The 19,602-nt window shown below is 40.4% G+C and overlaps 1 protein-coding gene and 1 long non-coding RNA gene across 6 annotated transcripts in view; both read right to left on the bottom strand.

The window, feature by feature from the left end:
- The window catches only part of LOC135427166 (uncharacterized), a 198,976-nt gene that overhangs the window by 101,687 nt on the left and 77,687 nt on the right, over window positions 1-19,602 (bottom strand). The gene's annotated exons all lie outside the window — the stretch shown is intronic.
- Window positions 16,794-18,029, bottom strand: LOC135427062 (suppressor-of-stellate-like protein). The gene is made up of 3 exons (XM_064680488.1): window positions 17,871-18,029; window positions 17,238-17,798; window positions 16,794-17,181 (listed from the first exon to the last, which is right to left on the bottom strand). The coding sequence occupies exons 1-3, from the start codon at window positions 17,879-17,881 to the stop codon at window positions 16,995-16,997; spliced, it is 759 nt and encodes a 252-aa protein (XP_064536558.1). The 5' UTR covers window positions 17,882-18,029; the 3' UTR covers window positions 16,794-16,994.

Genomic DNA, 19,602 nt, shown 5'->3' with positions numbered 1-19,602 from the left:
GTAAATATCGGATATATTTTAAAGAACTATCGAAATTGAACGGATAGTTTCAATCGTTAAATACGAAATTCGACATTAAAATAATTGCTTATTCGATACACTTCAGCATAATAGGAGCTGTCGGAGATAAATATCGATATGCGATATATTTCCTTTAGGAATTATTAATACGAACAATCGGAGGTATTCATCGATTTTGATAATGATATTTTATAACGCAGTTGCGGATATCGGTACCTAGTACAGTTTTTATATTGATAGACTACTTTTTTCCCATATGAAACTATGGGAACCAATCTAATTAATAATACCGGTAAAGTAAGTCATAATTGAAGATATCGGAACTACAGGAACTTTTCGTATGGTATATATCAGAAAAGGAACTATCGGAAGTAATCTAATAATTTTAATAGTTATAATATATCATAGGAGTAACGGAAATAAACTGGTCTAAGATTCACGATTGAGTCAGATAAATCGCAAAACATGTTTCAAATTCAATATACCATATCCGTTGCTAATCGTTTTCATTTTCATTTCCATTTGCGGCTCGCTCGTGGCTTTGATTATCTTTCTTCAGCGGCTCAGCCGCTGATCGGAATGATCAATCAAGTGTCAATCAAAGCAATTTTCGCTGCTCCCAGCGACAGCTACTGAACATTATATAATCGTCATGAGCGTGAATCTAAATTGCCCGCGGCACGCAATGAAAATGCAGCTAATAGAACTCCAAATCAAAAGAAAAAAAATAAAAATAAACCAAATGCAATTAAAATGGGCAGACTGGTAAATCCGGCCAATCAAGTTGATAATTTTATTTGCCAATTGGATTTTGTGCGTTGTGCGTTTTGGTTTCGCATTTTTGAGCGTTCGCTTCTGTTGTGGGTCAAATGCGGCGTATGCGCGATTTTTGCTTACCAAATCGGTAAATCGACAACTAGCGACAAGCAGCATGCCACACGGCATATGTGGCATGCAATTGTATGTTATTACAGCAGTCGGCGTTCAGTTTTTAGTGTATTGATCGCTGTGCGGACAGAAACATTTGTAAAACATTTTAATAACCATTGACAATAACAATAACAACAACAAGAAGAACAACAACAACAACAATAAAATCAACAACATGATAATGATTATATATACTCGTTTTATACATGGGTTTGTTGTGGAGCTGCTGTGCGGCATTGCGTAAACCCAAATCAAAATTGTTGCAGCTGCGTTCGGGCTTTGCTTTTATGATTGCAGAATTTCGAATTTTGAGCGCTGGCCTGTAGACTGACTGGAACAATCATTAAAGCCATTTAATAAAGTCAAAAACCACGCAGAAACGTGATCAGCATAAAGCTGTGATTTAATTTGATTTTTTGTCATAAGCCAATAATAATTCTAAGAATAATGCCAACTTTGTATTGGCAATTCAACTGGCGAATAAATTGCAAATTTTGAAAAATATATATAAATAGCTTATTGTTATATTGAAATTGTCTAATATGAAGTCTGTGTGCGTCTGTGCACTATATCATTCAGCTGAGACAGAAAATTGTCGGTAAATAAGAATCATATAAGAAATAAATAATAAGGAATATTTGTTCTCATTATTTAAAGCAGCTGCTTACGTGGATCCATAAGTAGCTCATTACTAAACCAGCTACTTGTAGCGCGTTTTTTGTATGGAGAGTAAGTAAATGGGGTGGATTTTGGGGCTAACAACTTGCTGCGGAACTTGTCGTAGTTGATAATGTTGCAAAATGTTTTATTACTTCCACCTATGCCAACAATTAACATAAGAATTTCGACTTTGGCTTCAGACAAACTTTTCGCCCAGACAGGCAAAAACTTTTGTAGCGCACATATTTCTATGCGGCCAAAGCATCCTTAGAGATACCCAGACCCCCCTATCCTACACGTCTTGGATATCATTTACATATGCAGCGTACTCCGTTTCGAGACGTTGTCGTCCTCGTCCCGGTCCTGGGCTTGGCCCTGGTGCTGGTCTGTGCTCGTCGTCAGCCTCTTGTGACTTCCGCTGGCACGCACAGAACTTTTCACTTTAGCATCCAAAAATTTGTCATGACACACAATACCAGAAGTTTCTGGAGCCGTTTTGAATTACATCATTTTGTGAACTCCTCGAGTGTGGAGCAGCTACCTCGAGTTGGCTTAATTTGTGTGCACCCTCATGTTGCTGCTGCAGGTGCAATCAAATTGAATGCCTGCAGCTTGGCCAATTGCCAATCAATTTCAGTTTCAATTCAATCAATAATTGCAACTTCAATTAGCCAAAGACAAAAGGAACAACAAAACTGAATCTGTGCAGCAAAACAATTGCCAATTACCAGACAAGCTGCAGGAAATACAGGGTAGCGCTGCACTGGCACTGCAGCCCACTATTAAATCAAATTTCAATCGAGAAAACTAACAAAAAATGCCATCAAAACATTTTAAGATTTTTCTGCTGATATTGCAAAATCTCGGTTGGGTTTTTAGTTACTGAAAGATTATTTAAATATTCATAGATTGGTAGTCACTTATGAATGGAAGAGACCTTTTTAGTAAATGAAATACAAATGTAAGTAGAAAATCGAGGATAAGAAATATATTGCTCTAAACAGGAAAAGTTTTTATTATTATACCATCGATATTTTATTTATTAAAAATTATTGAGCCTATAGTTTAATTAACTTATACAAATTAATATGAAAATATTTGTATCAATTTTGGGATAGTATAAAATAACCCACTATAAGATACCAAAGCCCAAACAATATAAATATTGCCTTTGAAGATACACATAAATATCACGAAAATATGCTCGTGGACATACTAAAATGTTATGCTTCTTCAAAGAAATATCCATGAATTTTTTAGTTAACATATTAATTTATGTGCAGCTAAAGTTATTTAATTTGTTAAATCCTTGCATTTGAATGGAAAAAGGGTTTATTTCCAAATTAAAACAAAAATTTTCTACATTTCAAAACATGGTCATGATTTTTTAAACTTAAAAATATAATTTTTCTTTATTTATTAATGGGCAATTTTAAAAGGGATATTAAAAAAATTACACTAGTACTTTTCAGGTTATTTTTGTGCATAAATGTATATAGATATGGATTTATTTTATTTTATTTATTTATTATATAACATACAGGGTATTTGGAAGTGGTATACGCACTCCGCTTAACCGTTCGTCATTAATTTTGACAGTAGAATAATGGAAAATATCACTAAAAAAAAAAAAAAGAAATAATAAAACTGTGGATGAAAAACAAAATTAAATAGCAACAACAATGACAGAGTCAGAAACATAGACAGAGACGTTTGTTTGCGTTGCGGGTGGAGACTGGTTCAGGGGAGCCGGAGGAGTCAAAAGTCAACTTTTGTATTTGCGCTAGTTATAATTGGCATTTTAGAACGGTTCAAGGTTTGCGTTTTCAGTGTGGTCTGCTGTTGTTTTGGGCCCGTTTTGTGCATTGCTTTGCATTTCCATTTGAGTTTTGCAGTTTTGTATTGTTTTCCATTTTTTTATATTTTCTTGACTTTTTTTTAGGCTGTCATGGGGTTAAGCTGGCCAAATAGCGCTGGCCAACTGGGGCGTGTCGACTGCAATTTACATTGCATTATGTAATTAGACAAAGTCCATGGAGTGAATGCAAATGCCAGAAAGAGTGAGAGAGAGAGATAGAGTGAGAGGGAGGGGCGGCAAGAGGAACGCCGAAAGGCCTCTTGACGCGACGGCACGTAATGGGCTTTCATTATGTCCGCTGAGATCTCGGCCAGCCTGGATCAGGCCCAGGCCCAAGCCATGGCCATGGCCATGGCAGCATCTGTGAATCTCGAGTTCATCATGGCAGCGGCATCTCTTTCACTTGTCGCCGCCGCACCACATGTGCTCCACACGCAGCCAGCCTGCAGTCTGGTGCCGCGGCTCAGCTCTGGTCATGCATCATAATCAGCGGCGTTGATGGCCGCTTGGGCCGCCGCGCTGGCTACACTGCGCGAAATGGCCGCTCAGTTAACACCTTTCAGCATTTATAAACTGAAATAGTTGCGCTCTATGATTTCTTACTTTTCCAAAGCGATTTCAAGCTGTGCACAGCCGTCGCCGTTGCCGTCGCTGCCGCCGCTGCTGTTGCTGCCACTGCCGTTGTCTGCCGCCTGCAGGCAGAAGCGTTGCAAGCTGCCGCCGTTGCTGACGTCGCTGCCAGCGTCGCGCATGCGCACGCTGAGATCGCGATTGCCACGCAAAAGAACTCGAGATGCCAAGGCAGAGAGCCAGGCTGAGAGCAGAAACCAGTTAGATGCGTTACAACGAAGCTGGAATACCCTTTGCCATCGCTGCCAGAAATTTGAATATGCGCGAAAAAGTGTTATCGATGGCCACGTCTGTTTATCGATAAGCTGATTGTTAATTAGATTCACTTTATTTACTTAAATTGCACGAAATTGCTTGCGATGAGTCGATTTTTATCCCTTATCGACAGACTGATAGCTAATCGAATTAGGTAAAGAAATACGCGTAAGACTTGCTAGCAATTGTCATCAATATTTTCTTATCGATCAATATTTTGTGAAATTCTAATATTATTATTATTTAATATCGCATATTTTTCATCAGTGATCGCGACTTTTTATTGATCAACTTTTGGTTAATTATAACGATAACCTTTCTTACTTCAACTATCGATATATTTGCATAACCCATACATCTGGGTATCGGAGATCAATTGACCCCAAAATATATTATAATGTACATAAAAAATGTATAAGTATACATATTATATTCATATCTTTTCCTTATTAGGACCTTTTTATTTTAGCTTTTATTATGTTTAAGTTAATTCAGAAAGTACTTCGATTAACCCTAAATTTGCCCACCCTTTAAAACTTAAATAAACATTAAATAAATAAATACGCACTCGAGTTGAGAAAGTCCTTGTATACCTTAGGAAAAGTGTATTAAAGCCACAAGCATAAAGTGCAGTTTAGTCGTTTCCATCGTTTTTATTTGGCTCACGTTCGCATCTTGGCCACGTTTCGCATCAAGTTCAAGGCGTTTGAACTCTTGACATTTGGCAACAGCCTCAGTCGCAGCCGTAGCCGCAGCAGCTTTGCTGTTGGCCCGTAAATGTAACAACTCGATTAGCGCGAAATATTCAGCCCGGAGGCCGTACAAAAAACCAAACTGGAGCGTTAGGGTTTAGAGAGTGTTTTCCAGCAGGAGGAGAGTGGCAAATGGGAGTTAGGGGCAGCAGAAGTGGGCTTAGCATTAACTGGGCCCCCATTCAGTTGGCACTTTCCTCTCGCTCTAATTGGCCTGTCTGCGCGGCAAACTGAGTTTTAACTGCATATTGACCGGGCAGCTACAGTGGGCCAATGCTGCTGCTGCTGCTTCCTTGTTCCATGTGCCATTTACCGTTGTGATGAGCTTATGACGAGGACCAGGACCAGGACTGTGGGTGAGGACGAGAATCATGATGATGACTCTTCAGAGTACTAAAATGCACAGCCGCAAAATCGCAAATATTGTTGTAGCTGTTGTTGTTGTTCACCTGGCTGATTGCAGCACTTGGCACACTAACAGGATTACATTGGGCCCCCAATAAAGTTGAAGTTGGCGCATTTTTCGACTGCGCTCGCTCTTCAGTTACAGTCCGCAGCTAACAGCCAAACAAAAACATGCCAAATACGTACCTCCACACATGTATACATACGTGCAAAAGGAAATATACAATCGAGGCCCATGGAATGCCCCACTGAAATACGCCGCACGCAGCTGTGGCAAATACAAAATCCTTTTATACATTCGCATATTGGCTGCGATGTGGAGCTCATATAATACAGTATAAACTCTGTTGGGTGGACAGCAACAATCGGGTAACTCAAGAGGAGTGTCCGCCCAAGGAGAGGGTAATAGGTATGCCCTAATTCATAGTGTTCTGTGAGAAAATGATCGCCCAAGAGGGATATCCGCTTAATAGGACTGTTCACTGTAGTAGAATCGTTCAAGGCATAAAAGTGGAATGCCTGGTAGTCGAATGATTTCGCTGTGCCAGCAGCGGTAGCGTTTACTATTTGTTATGGTAGCCATGCGTAGCTGTTCACATAAAATTGAACTGAGCTCAAGCGATAGGCAAAGGCTGAACTAATTTTAGGTGGTATTTTTGAAGGTCCAAAATATTAAATGACACCTTGAAAATCGGATCGAATTGCGGAAATCTATTTTAAAGCTAAGCGCTAAAACTTAGAATGAAGACTACGGATGAACTTCTCTGAACGGCGACACATATATATTTTGCCTACGCCCACTGGAGGCGATATCCTCATTTTTAGAACATGAACACTTTTAAAATGGATGAAAAGGGTATATATTTGTGCAAATATATGTTACAGATAGAAGAAAGCATCTCCGACCGCATCAAGTATATATATTCGTCCGTCTGTCCGTCCATCTGTCTGTCCGTCCGTCCGTCTGTCCGTTGGTATGGACAGTTCAATCTCAGAACCTATTAGAGCTAGAGAAATTAAATTGAAATGTTGATCGTAGGCCCTCCTAACGCCCGCGCACTACGAACTTGTTTTCCATAATAGATAACTTGCCTCCCGTTTCCAAGCAATCGATAAAAATCTGTAACGAAATTCTGGAGCAAATCTCTTAGGTTTTAAGAGCTAGAGTAACCAAATTTGACATGTAGCTTCTATAATAGCATATACAGATCAATAATCTTTTATTTCATAGCTATCGCCGAGCTCGAACTGCGAGCTGAATTGGGTCTTGGGGTATCCTCTAGTCGGGAACTGCCGACTAGACCCTCTTACTTGTTTTAATCACATTGTGCATGCAACTGACCGTTGTAATAGACTGCAATATTCTTATTTGTTTTTGATGGGGGTATATTTGCATTACTCTACAAAAATAATAAAAATGTACAAAGAAGCTGTTTACATTTGTTATAGTCTTTAGATTTTTATTATGTACTTTCAGATTCTGGATAATTTTAAATACAAATTACGTATCTCAATCAACATTTGGTTACAAGTTTTCTTTTTCGGATTAAACGCCCCGCATAAACAAACGCATTTGTTATCATTTGTGTCCGTCTGCCCCCCTCCCTAGTGCCACAAGCTGGTCTGAGTTACTTGAGTTTGCCAATTTCGTTGCAGCAGACGGCAATTTGCAGCAAGCGCGGCAAAAAATGTCGCACAATACGCTGGAAACGCAACAACGGGGCCGACAACAAATCTGACCAAATAAATACCAAAAATACAGGTAGCTACAGTGAAGCCACCTACGCGAGTGCTGCCCCCAGCCTCAACGTTAATTGACCTGGCCTAGAAGGCGCGCAGAGGATGGCAACCACTTTATAAGCCAAAGAGTCGGGGGGGAGGCTAACAGCATCCTAGCCAGGCAATATCTAGTCGCCAGCGTGGACTAATTTTGCAAACGTGGCCAATCAGCGACGTCTTGAGCCTGAGCCAGTGGCATAACAAGAATTAATACGCTTTCAAAATGTGCTCGACTAGGAGTTACCATGTAAAGTGCAGAAGAGCAGGAATTCCAGACCCAGAAATAGTTTCAAAAACCGTAGAAATATCGGGATCATGCCCATCTCTCTCTATTTGAAAGTCCCTTAACTTTTCTCCCATATCCCGAGGGATTCACATTCCCATTGCAAGTCTAGTTCGCATGCTTTTCTCCGCTGCACGTACATAATACCCCATTTCAACTGGGTATAGAGCATAAAAAAAGCGATTTGCAAATGAACTTGAGGCTAGACTCAGTTTCAGGCAGCAACTAAATTGTATTTAGAGCCGCTTCATGCCGGCAAACTGGAAGCTGCCGAGCTGCCAACTTGGTGAATTAAATCACGTACTAGATTAAAAATTGCGCATGAAATTAATAAAACGAGCAGTGCAATTGGGCGAGGGGTAGCCGGGCGAACCGGTTGTAAAACCCTTTGATAAATATCAGACCTTAACGCACACACACATACACACACACGCACACATAAAGACTGGACGAAGCAGCGGCCTTTGTCACTTCATAAATCGTGCGTTGTAAATTGAAACCCGCATGTAAAATACAAATAAAAAAAATTCAACAAAAATACGAAAACAAAATGCGCAAAAATTTATGGAATTGTCAGCAGGTTTCAAGCTGCGCGCGTTTCAATAAAAATCAATCAGCGAAATTTATAGAGCAACGCAGCCGGCACTGCCGACAGCTGTTTAACACTCGGCCAAGAGAGAGAGACTCGACTCAGAGCCCAGAATCATAAACCAAAGACCCGGCTGTACCGTACCACCCCTCCCGCCGTTTGCTGTCCACTATAGCTATGTCAACGCGTAGGTGTTATGCAATGCATTTAAAGCGCCAAGAAACAAAAGCCGCAGCAACCGCTTCGCAGCAGGCGCTCCACAGCTCTGAGTCACGCCCACACACACCCAGACACCCACCCATTTACACTCTGCGCCCAACCCCTCCTCCCCTCACACAGCGCAAACACCTTGCTAAAAACCACTTAACCCATGACTGCCCACAGGAGCCCCGCTCAACGTTGCCTTGCTTTATGGCACACACAGACCGCAACTGGCAATTGACTTTCATATATATCGTATATGCATGCTCGACTTTTCGACTATAAGTACTATATACGATGCCATATATTGATTTATCATATTTTGAGCGCGCTGCAATTGACAGGCAGTGATAAAAAACTAAAGTCGTGCATTTATTGTTTAACATTATGGCTGCATTTGTGAGTACAGCTTAAATAATAAAATAAAAACAGGCAATAAAGGCTATCTACGGCACGCCGAAGATCAAATACCCTAATCGAATTGTGGCTTAAGGCTGTCTGAGGAGAGAGATGCAAGGCGAATTGTGAATCTGTTGCATGCTGATTGTGTCGAGTTAATTGCACAACATTTTAAATTTATTACAAAATGCACATAGTTTATATTTTGTATTAAACTAATTATAGTGTCTTTTGTCTTCCTGAGGGTTCGAACCAGCAACCTTGTGCTCAATGTGCCGATACCGGCCGCAACATACACATGTTGTTTTCGTTATTAATAGTAACAAATTAGAACTGGCGATTTCTCTTATGACTTAACGTTTGCAAAGCAGAATTGTATGGCAGATAAACCGGTATAAAGTTTGGTTATTGTTGAATACATAATTGGCATTCCCGATTCAAATCGGTACGATTTAAAACCTGTTCGCAGCCTTGATAAAAATACATCCCGAATTCATTCAATTCAGTCTGCTCCGTTTCTTAATAAAATGGTGCGTTTTAAAATAAACACTTAAATTAGTGCTGCTGAACCCTACCAGAACGGCTAGGAATGTACATTTTAAGCAGTAGAATCTTAGCTTAGTTCCAAGCATTGTTTATGTTATAACAGCAAAAGTTGAATAGATGCACGATAAATATGTTCATCAATGTAATAATCTGCGCAAGTTTGTTAACAGATATGAAAATAACTAAAGCAGCAATTGACTCCAGAGTACATAAACTGGTTAGAAGAATAAATATTTAAACGAATGAATAATATTGCACTAAGATCTTGATGTTGAGATTTATAACATAACATATTAAACATATTTTATAACATATAACATAACAAATTGTTGCTGTTGTAATATTCTTCACTCGATCAATCGCCAATCAATCTACAACAACTGGAGCTCCCAAGCAAAGTTGGTTAAATTGGACAAAGAATTTGCTATGAACAGAAAACCTAAGATTAGCGTATCAGACTATAAGTTCTCTGACAGTTACTTTCCTGCGGCGAATCGGACAGTTAAAGTACCATCGGGTCCGGGTTAGACTGAAAATAGCGTCGCATAAACCGATCGGTTTTGGGCACGTTCAAGGTAACTTTTGTACCGATCTGGAGAATATGTGTAAAATGACTAATGTTCGCAAGCATGAGCTCTAAGCTAAATTTGTCGATCAATTGAACGAGGTTCGCTATACCGGATACGATAATTTCGTAATCGAAAGTGAAAAGAAGATGTACAAATTAAAATGAGTTGGTCGTTACACCGGGAATGCTGGAGATTCGCTGTCACGTCAAGAGCACCATATATGCCTTTGATGACAACAACGACAAGAAAATGAACTGTGTGAAGGAGCTCAAAGGCGCCTGGTGGTATTTGTTTTGTGTGATAACATATTACAATCACTATGAATTTCCCAGCAATCCAAAAGTAGCAACTTAAGCTGCAAAATTGATAATTCAAATATATTAGAGCTCATGGGTTGCATTCGCTGGTTCGATTGGGATGGCCGAAATCATTCCTTGAGGCGGCAGATGATGATTCGCCCTCTACTTTCCAAGTGAAACCTAAACATTATCATGAAACTAATTAAAATAATAATATATAAATAGAATATTTTATATGTCGATTTATTATTTTTATTTTTATTAATATTATGGTTATTAAAACAAAAACAAAAAAAACTAAATCTGGGCTTGCAATAGAAAACTTTTTCCAAATTTTAAATCGAGTTTACACAAATAAATAATTTTACAGAGTCCGTAGAGTATACACACTTTTTAAAGAGGTCTTTTTGCATTTGAGTTAAGCAATAAAAAAGTTACAATTTTACTTTTCCTAATTATAAAACTCCAACTTTGTATGATAGTGCTTCGGCTATGATGATTACCTTGAAAAATATATTTTTTTTAAAGGTTTTGTCTACTTAATGTAGAGTAATATGCAGTCGAGAATTATCTAATCAGCTTATTCCCACGTGTGAACCATTCAACTAGATTCGCATTGCATTTGCAACAGCTGCCCCTGCTGCCCCTAAGCAGACACACGTGGAAGTCACGATAACTGCATTCACAATATTCAGAATTGCATTTAAGTATTAATAACGTTTTGTTGCCGAGCTTAAACAATAAAATTTGTCAAATTGCCACCGTAGTTGAGAGCGGAGACAATTGCTGGCAATTGAATGCGAGTGGCAAATTGCAATTCGAATAGCTGAATGGGTGTGCCCCGGATTCAGATCCATTTTCGTATACCCGCTCATGCGGTATTATGATTTCGTTATGCAACACGTACTCATGATAAGGGTATGTATATACTGTATTAAAATGCCAAAGCTAAGATCTGATCTAATATTTATGATTGGATAGTTTTGGGAAATTTGTAATTACCAAATTTGCCAGAGATTGTGTTAACTAAACTTTTATTAACTAAATCAAATGAAATGCAACATAGTATGTAAAATACTCAGGAAAAGAATATGCTTTTAATGCCATTAATTCTTTTTAAATTCTTCAGAGGTTTTTTTTACCAAATCTTTTGATTAGAAATTTAAAACCAAGCCGAGAACTGACGTTGGCTTTAATTTTATTAAAACAGATTTTCAAAAGGGTATTTAAGATTCGCCAAATTGAAGATATCAGCTCTTTCTTTAGGCGTCCAAAAAGGGGTTGGGCCCTAAGAACGTTAATTGCTTGTTGAGTGGAAATGGAGGTGGGGGCAGGAGTAGAGCAGTTGACGCACAAGTTCTGTAATCGCAATCACCTGAATGGCCTCCAATAATCAATTTAAGCGTGCAGCAAGACGTGGGTCGACTTGTGGCACTTACGACAATTTGGTAGCATTTGCTCGCACATTGAATCGTAAAAAGCGAAAGCATAATGAAAACATTCCACAAACCAATTCAATATTTCCGCCATGGGATGTACGAAAAACGCAAATTGAAAGCTTTTTTCATGCTAAAAGGGGCTAAAAGGGGCTGCGGTGTGCAGGGATCGCTGCCACTCGTGCCACAGCATTTTCAATTTAATTTTAGGAAATTGTCCGTCCAACTGACTAACGGGCCCCGCATAGAGTTGGGTCCGTTCTCATCTCAAATGCACATGAATCGGCCGGACGGTTTCATGCTCGGAATTCGTTATCAATTGCGAGGGCCGAGAGCCCTTGATAACCCCCACCCCCAGGCTCCACATAAATACGGTCAGCATAAATTGTTCAAAAGCGCCGATAAAAATCGAGCCCGCAACTGGAAATGGCCAACTATTAATTAGAGCAGCACCACGAGTTAAATAATGGTGCAACAAATGGACAGCAAATGCGATTGGACTCTAGCCACAGCTGCCGCCCATTGCAGCCCGTTCCCAGCGGCTCGGGAACTGACCCCCAGCCCAGACAAGCGACAGCGTCCGGCGCCCCAAATGACACATACACACACTGAGAGCAATTGACAACGACATACAGTTCGGCGCGCTGCCAGGGAAATGACGCAGCAGTTATAATTTCTAAGAAAAATTGCAGCGGAAGGATACCCTATTCGGTTGATTGGGAGTTGGGCGGTAGTAAGTTGCTTCGGCAGAAAGAAAATGAGCAGCTTGAATAACAATTTGATTAAAAGGTCAAACTCGATTGAAATATTTAACTGAGTCGCTTAATATGGGCCAACTTTCAGTGCGATTTAATCAAAGCTAATTTAAGAGCTGGCAGTTATATTTGGAACTGGCTGAAAATAATTTTACCACCCGTGAGTTGTTGCATTTTAAGAGACTAGACTGAAATTTAGTTTGCCTATCGCCGGTTGGGTTTCTGTCTACGTCTCTGGCCTGGTTGTCACTCGCAGCAATTTGCATATCAGCTATGTGTGTGTGACTGTGTGTGTGGCTGGGAGAGTCTTGTGATAGGCTTGGAACGGCATTTTACGTCTGGTCGCTGCCCAGTTACCGACTGACTGCTCATTGTCGTTTTACTTGGCCATATTTTGGCGCGACTTTATTGTAGGCCAGCTGCCAGCCGCCAGCCGTCAGGGACTGGCTCTGATCTTGTGCACACGCCTCTCCTGGCCAACACGAATACAGTCCAAAATGTCAACTGCACTGCTCCATTGATGGCCAGCGCGTTGTTACGCATAATTTTTTGTTTTTTTTTTTTGTAAAATGCTCTACAGAGCAGCTAACCGGAATATGCATAAGCCTACGTAATTTATCTGAATCTCAGATAACTATCTTTGGACTATAATGCAACCTTAACTACTAAACTTGGCATAGAATACGTCAAGAAGTTTATATTATCTAGATCTAAACACCCATTTCTCGTGCACTTGACACATCGAAATCAAAAATGTTATGGCTGGAAAATACTTGTTGAAGCCCCGAAAAGTTGCAAAACGGACTATATTTATACATTTTCAGCTTTAGTTTTAAATGTTTTTCATATTTTTACTAGCCGTACACAAAAAAGAGACAACTGACATTTTTACGTGTCTTGTATGCTGAGATGAGGAGTGTGCCAATATTTCATACATGCGATACATAAATGAGTTTTCAGGATATAACCATTTCGAATTCTTAACACAAGACTTAAAGCTTTCAGTGGGACATTCCCTACCAAAGTTGGACACAACAAATAATTATAAACTAATTTCATTTGTAATAATTAATTTATCATTAAGAATAATAACTTAGACGCAGCTCAAGCCGAGCATAAAAGCGCATTTGCATTTCGTGGCAGCCACATGGCCAAAAATTCGAGTTTAGCCACTTGGCGCTGAGGTCGAGCGTTTTTTTAAATTTGGTTTTTCTTGTCAACAGCTTTGGCAACGGCAACAAACTGCGTCATTGTCACTGTTGCCGGCTTTGACACATAATTCTCGAGTTACATAAATCGCATAACTGTGTCATGTCTGACGCGTTGGCAGGGCCCCGAGCCCAGTGACTGACCCACTGCCGCAGCAGCGCACGCAACATTCCAGCTCGCAACTTCAATTTAAGATACAGATACAGATACAGATGCAGTTGCTGTTGCAGATATGGCTACTCATTCTGAGCGCGTGACTGAAATGCGTGTCACACTTTGGCCACTTTCTGCAGCCGCTTTCCTCTCGCTTTCCATCTCCCCGTCCCTAGCTCCTTTAACCTTTCTCTTTGGCTACCAACTGGACAATTGCTGCACTGACATTTGGTTTCGAAATAAGTTTACGGGCATCGCTCATTGTTGCTTCGATTTTGGAACCGAGTACTGAGAGTGCACAGAGTATCGAGTATTTTGTGCATCCTTTAGCATTGGCTTTTATTATGCTAATTTTATATTCCCATTGTTTCAATTCACGCATATCACTTTATTATGAGCCCTTGGTGCTCTGGAGAGGCAGCAGCTATGCAGGGAGTAGCTCATTTGCATGGCGGCTGCCATTTTTGGTCAGCAAAGAGCTCAACCTCAACTGTATGCAAATTTCTTTGCTTTTGCTTGGCTGCTACTCAACTCGAGCAGTAAGTCAAATCACAACAGCTTCGAGTTTCCTTTGTGCTGTCAGCGACGAAGCAATCATCAATAAAACCGGCCACTGGGTCCACATGGCTCCACTTGGCCCACCAAACAATGTCGAAATCCAGCCCCGAAAAAAAACCATTAGCACAATATGCAATGACAACAACAGAAACAAGAAAAAGGAGTTAATATGGGGCGGCGGTGAGGAACACGAATGTCTAAACACCCTAACTGAAACGCAGTATTGAGAGTTCAGTGGAAAATAGGGAAATAAAAATGATTCAGAAAAACCTTTTCGAAATATTATAAATATTTGTCAAGCTTCGAAAGAGACCCACAAACGACTTAGTATTTTATAGAAAAGTATTATTGAAATATTTTAGATCTAAATTGAAAATAAATCTGTTGAAAATATATTACGAAAGTTTTAATTTTTTTTCTGTTTAACAGAATTATGTGATATTAAATATTCATTTATTTACTTACTATTAAAGGTCGAAAGACAAATCGAGGGTCAGAATAAGTAATTCATACATAAGAATAAAAAAATTAAAAGCTGAAAGCCTTATCAGAATACAATACAATGACGAAGATTTTAAATTATAGATTTAAAGACCTAAGTACTCAGTAGGTATTATATTTTTTTCGATCCGCTCTCAATTGAAATTCTCCACATACAGCCAGATTCCAAATTCTAGCAAATTTTGTGGAATATTGTTAACTAAAAGAAAGCACTTGGCACAAGGTAAGCCGTATAATAGATATAAAAATTCTATAAGTGTCATGAATTGTATATAAAGGGGAACCATGCATTGCATTTGTTTTATTGAGCGCCTTTTCCGTTACAAACTTGACGGATGAGGGTTCATGCCCGCTGGCAAATGCAGGTAAGAGCAAACTTTACATACTTTGCGGCAATTGAACATTTGTTTTCATTCAGCGCAAAGTTGCATTGAAAAGCGTACCGAAAAAGTGATTGATGTCGTTGTAGTCGAGCGCCAATAAATTATCGAAAATAAAAGAGAAAAAACCGAAAAAGGGGGGAAGAAAAAAATTGTTAGCTGGCCCGAGCATATGCTCGAGTGGTCGAGTTAATGATTTGGCAATAATATAAAATTTGTGCAAAGAGCACAAACGTTTAAGTGGCAAGCGGAAAATTGCACACGAAATTCCAAATGTTGCACGCGGCGTATGAGTAATGCGCCAAGCGCGATGTGCTGAGGCGGCAATTACAGGCACAGAACAACAACAAATCAATTAAAACAAAATACAAAAACTAGCATTTTTTTTCTTTTAACAACTTGAACGCCCACCAGGCCCAGCATTCAGTTTAAAGATTTCACAGCGCCAATTGGGAGAGTTTTGCAGGCAGGGAATTACACGATTTACGGGGCGACAATTGTCCGTCTGTCTGTCTGTCGGACACTCGAGCCGCTGAAGTTACTGTGGCTGTTGCTGTTGCAGTTGCAGTTGCTGTCCCTGGACCTGGCGAAAGGTGCGCCTGCGCATTTTTCAACAGCAACACGAATTGTTGTTAGAGCTGGTTGCATGTCGCCCCGTTGCTGTTGCCGTTACTTTCTCGGCACCGTTTGCCACATCCGCCTCAGTTGGCTGTCAGTTTGCCCAAATTGCGTATGCGCTGGGACAAAGGTGCAACAGAGGCAACCAACACACAGTTGGATTTTGTGCCAGGTTAGTTTGCCTCGCCAGTTTATCTATGTATGTGCATCTTAATTGTCAGCTGGTGTGTTAGTGGGTAACTGGGCATGTTGTTGCCAGCCATGGCACAATTGAGGACCCAGTTTAGTGCCAGTTAGGTGCCACAGTCACAGGAGATGGCACAGCCAGAGTTAACCACAATTTAGTTGTGGCTTAGTTCATGAGCTGTCATTAATCGAGACAGCGGCGATGATTTAGTGCTTAGATATGCCCTGCAGTCAATTACAGATCAATGCAACACAACTGCAGAAAATGCTGCTGTGAAAAGCTGTGGAGGAAAATCTTAACAAATTTACAACTTTTTGTTCGGCTACACCCTGGGAACGAGGTTAAATTGGAAAGAGCTTCTCATGCGGCGTTATCATTTGTGCATGTTGTCAATTTTAATTACTTCAAATTGCGCTATTCAGATCAAATGGTCGTTGGTTTCGTTTTCATTTCGGACCGATTGCCTGCCATGAGGTTCGGTTCGTGAACAGGACTTTCTACATTCATAAAGATAGATGTTAGCTCAAACCTTGGTTTACCATACTTTCCAATATAAATGAAACAATCTAGTTTTTGCTTTCTATCAGCCAATTCTACTGAAAATATTCCAGAATCTACCCATTCAAGGCCGTTTCAGATATGAGTTACACTCGGTGGATTGCGCACAAATAGATCGTCAATTAAAATACAATATCTTTGCACTACTTAATAATTTCTGAGTCATTAATTTCAGTGCCAAAAACTAATATGATCTTTGGAAGATTTGGATGGTAAATATATATATAGTATATATATAGATTTGTAAGTAGCTTTTCCTGAGTTGAAATTCAAAATATACTTTTTATGTATAAAAAAGCTTACATTACATTAAGATCTGCAATTTTAATTAGGCTACATTTAAAAGACTGCTACCGCATACCAGCGCATTCGGCTGAATTACCATGAATAAGCGAGGGTTTATGTCTGTGTCTGTGGTTCAAAAATCTGAAAAACTAGTTAAAATTTGGAAACATGAATAAGTCTAATTAAGCGTAAAGTTAAAACGTCGCATGGGTGGTCGGTTGGTTGGCGAGACTTCCTGGCTTATGTTGGCGCAGGGGGAAACCTTTGGCTGGCCAGATGAGTTCTTGTTGTGAGGACTGTTGCTGCCGGAGGATAGCGATATGGGTGCAGAAAGCGCCGACTTGTGCAGTTGGAAGCCATAAATGCTGCAAAAGAATGTGCTTAGGATTGTGACGTTTGCGCAGGAGTTAGGAGGACTGACCGTGGCGTATACTTCTCGACCGGCGGCTCCGGCAACAATTGGGGGAGCTGCATAAAGAACATGTGCGGAAAACTGCTGCCAAACATTGCCCCATCGAGCAGAGCGCAACGCGCATGTGGCTGATAGACATCCCTGCAGCGCGGACAATAAACCTTGACATGGGACTCGCCGAAGCGATCCGTTAGGCCCACGGGCAGCACCAGCTGACCGTTGCAAAAGATGCGTGGACAAATGCCAAATTCACCCCGCTGATACTTCTGGCACATATCATCAATGCCCCGCGTGGTTATTATGTAGCGTGCATGGATCAATCCATACAGCTGTGCCGTCAGCTCGGGATCTGTGTCCATTGGATTGAATCCATAGTCCGTATCAAATTCTGTGTCGAGTATGGCATCCAGTGTCTGGTGAAAGCTCGGCACTAACACTTCCAGACCGGTTAGGTTGAATCTGTCCTGGACAAATTCAAAGGGCACGCGACACAGAAACGCATTGACCTGCAGGTTAACAAACCAACCTATCCAAGTGCCATCCGGCATGATAGAGTGACTGCTGCTGCATCTACATGTATGCGGCAGATCGAATAATATATATTCGATATATATTTTTTTAAATATTTACACATTGACTCACTTGTGCGACATATTGTTCTGAAGAGCTGCGGATTTCAAGATGCGTGTGGTTAAATTTCTTTACGCGTTTGAGTAGAAAATGTGTAAATACTCGTATGCTTTGGAAAAAAACAAATTGTATGGACTTGAAAATTGACAGCTGACTGATGTGCAGCTCCCAGTTAAATAGTTTACTACGTTTTTTAAACAAATATATTTCTTTTGACAAATTACTTTTAGAGCGCGCTCTAGCCTTAAGTCAGCTCAGGCAATAGAGCTGCGTTACGCAACACTAGTTTCATTTAACGAGCTTGGTTTATAACAATTCCAAACTGCGTTAGCCAACACTGCTATTTTTCAAAGGCTCTTTGTACAGCATTGTAAACCTGCAAAGACGAAAACTATTTTCCCCAAAATGTTTTCCTCTCATGGAAGAAATAAACGTTACCCAACATTGGTTTTCCCTTAAAAGCTTAGTTTATAAAACTGCACGACTACATTTGATAATTATTATAAACTCTTCGTAGAGCACTGTACATTACATAGAGTATTTACACTTTACAACAAATGTTTCTTTTTAAATCTCATTCTGCAATACTTTTTACTTGCGTTAGCCAACATAGCTTTTCAAAATTATTGTGAACTACTTTTAAAACTTACATTTAACAATACTGCACACTCAAGCTAAAGAACGGTCCAATTTATGCAAAATATATACCTAAAAAGCAGAACACTCCATATTTGTTGCCTAGGGTGTTCTGCAGCCGCATAAAATTCCACATAAATGCCGTCCAAATAATTAATAGTGTTGGTTAACAGAGTTGGTAACAGCTACTCAGCTGGAGGACAGCCTTAATTAGCACAGTTCCAGAGACAAAGACATAAAGCCGCAAATACAATTTTTGGCTTTTGGTCATTTATTCGGCAAGTGAAATTCACTTAAGGCATGTGAGTGTGTGTGTGGCCGTGTGTGTATGTATGTGTGTGTGCAAAGCTGATTATTGAAGTGTTGCAGCAGCCATTACATTTCCGCTTTGCTGCTTCGTTGCAATTGGAAAGCGCTTGCGCGCACCTTTAATTTAAGGTGCAGAGAGAACGCGAAGAGGTAAACAGACAAAGGGAGGGGCGGTGGGCGGTTAGAGACGTCGCGTCATTCATTCGTGCACTCATTCGTGCGCTCATGCAGTGCAGTCAGTGAGTCGGCCAACGCGCTTACTTGTCATTTGATTAATGAGACCACGCTCAGCCATCGATCTCCATTTAGCAGACTCCTGCCTCACCCACCCTCACCCCACCTGGCGAACCCAACAGCAGACAGCCGGACAGTTGGCGAACTGAAAGCATGAATAATGGGGGCGTTGCCAACTTTGCTACAGGTACGAGTATTCGCAGCTACAACAACAAAAGCAGCAACAACAGCAACAACATTGTTGTTATGCCCCTTTTAATGGCGTTCTAATTGCGCGAGTTTTGAGCCTTCTCCTACGGCCATGTTGCCGCTGCCACTGCCGCTGACGACTGATGCGTGAAATTTTTTGTTTGTGTGTGCTGGCCCAGTCACTAGGGCTGGCTACAGTCAGGCAGGGGGCGTGCCCAGTGACACGTCTTAACTGACCAATATATAAAGCCAACGCAGCGCGTCAACGTGCTAAGCCATTGCCCAACAATGTTGCATAGCTGTTGCAATTGTTGCAGTTGTTGTAGCTGTTGCTGTTGGTTGTTGTCGTGGCTGGGAACAATATTTGAGCTTAGCG

This window comes from Drosophila montana, unplaced genomic scaffold (genome assembly GCF_035044405.1).
Source record: "Drosophila montana isolate Dmon_TW-CO22-7 unplaced genomic scaffold, ASM3504440v1 contig_2127_1, whole genome shotgun sequence".
Classification (NCBI taxonomy): Eukaryota; Metazoa; Arthropoda; class Insecta; order Diptera; family Drosophilidae; genus Drosophila; species Drosophila montana.
The sequence above is the reverse complement of the archived record's forward strand: the minus strand, read 5'-3'. Positions and strand labels throughout refer to the sequence as shown.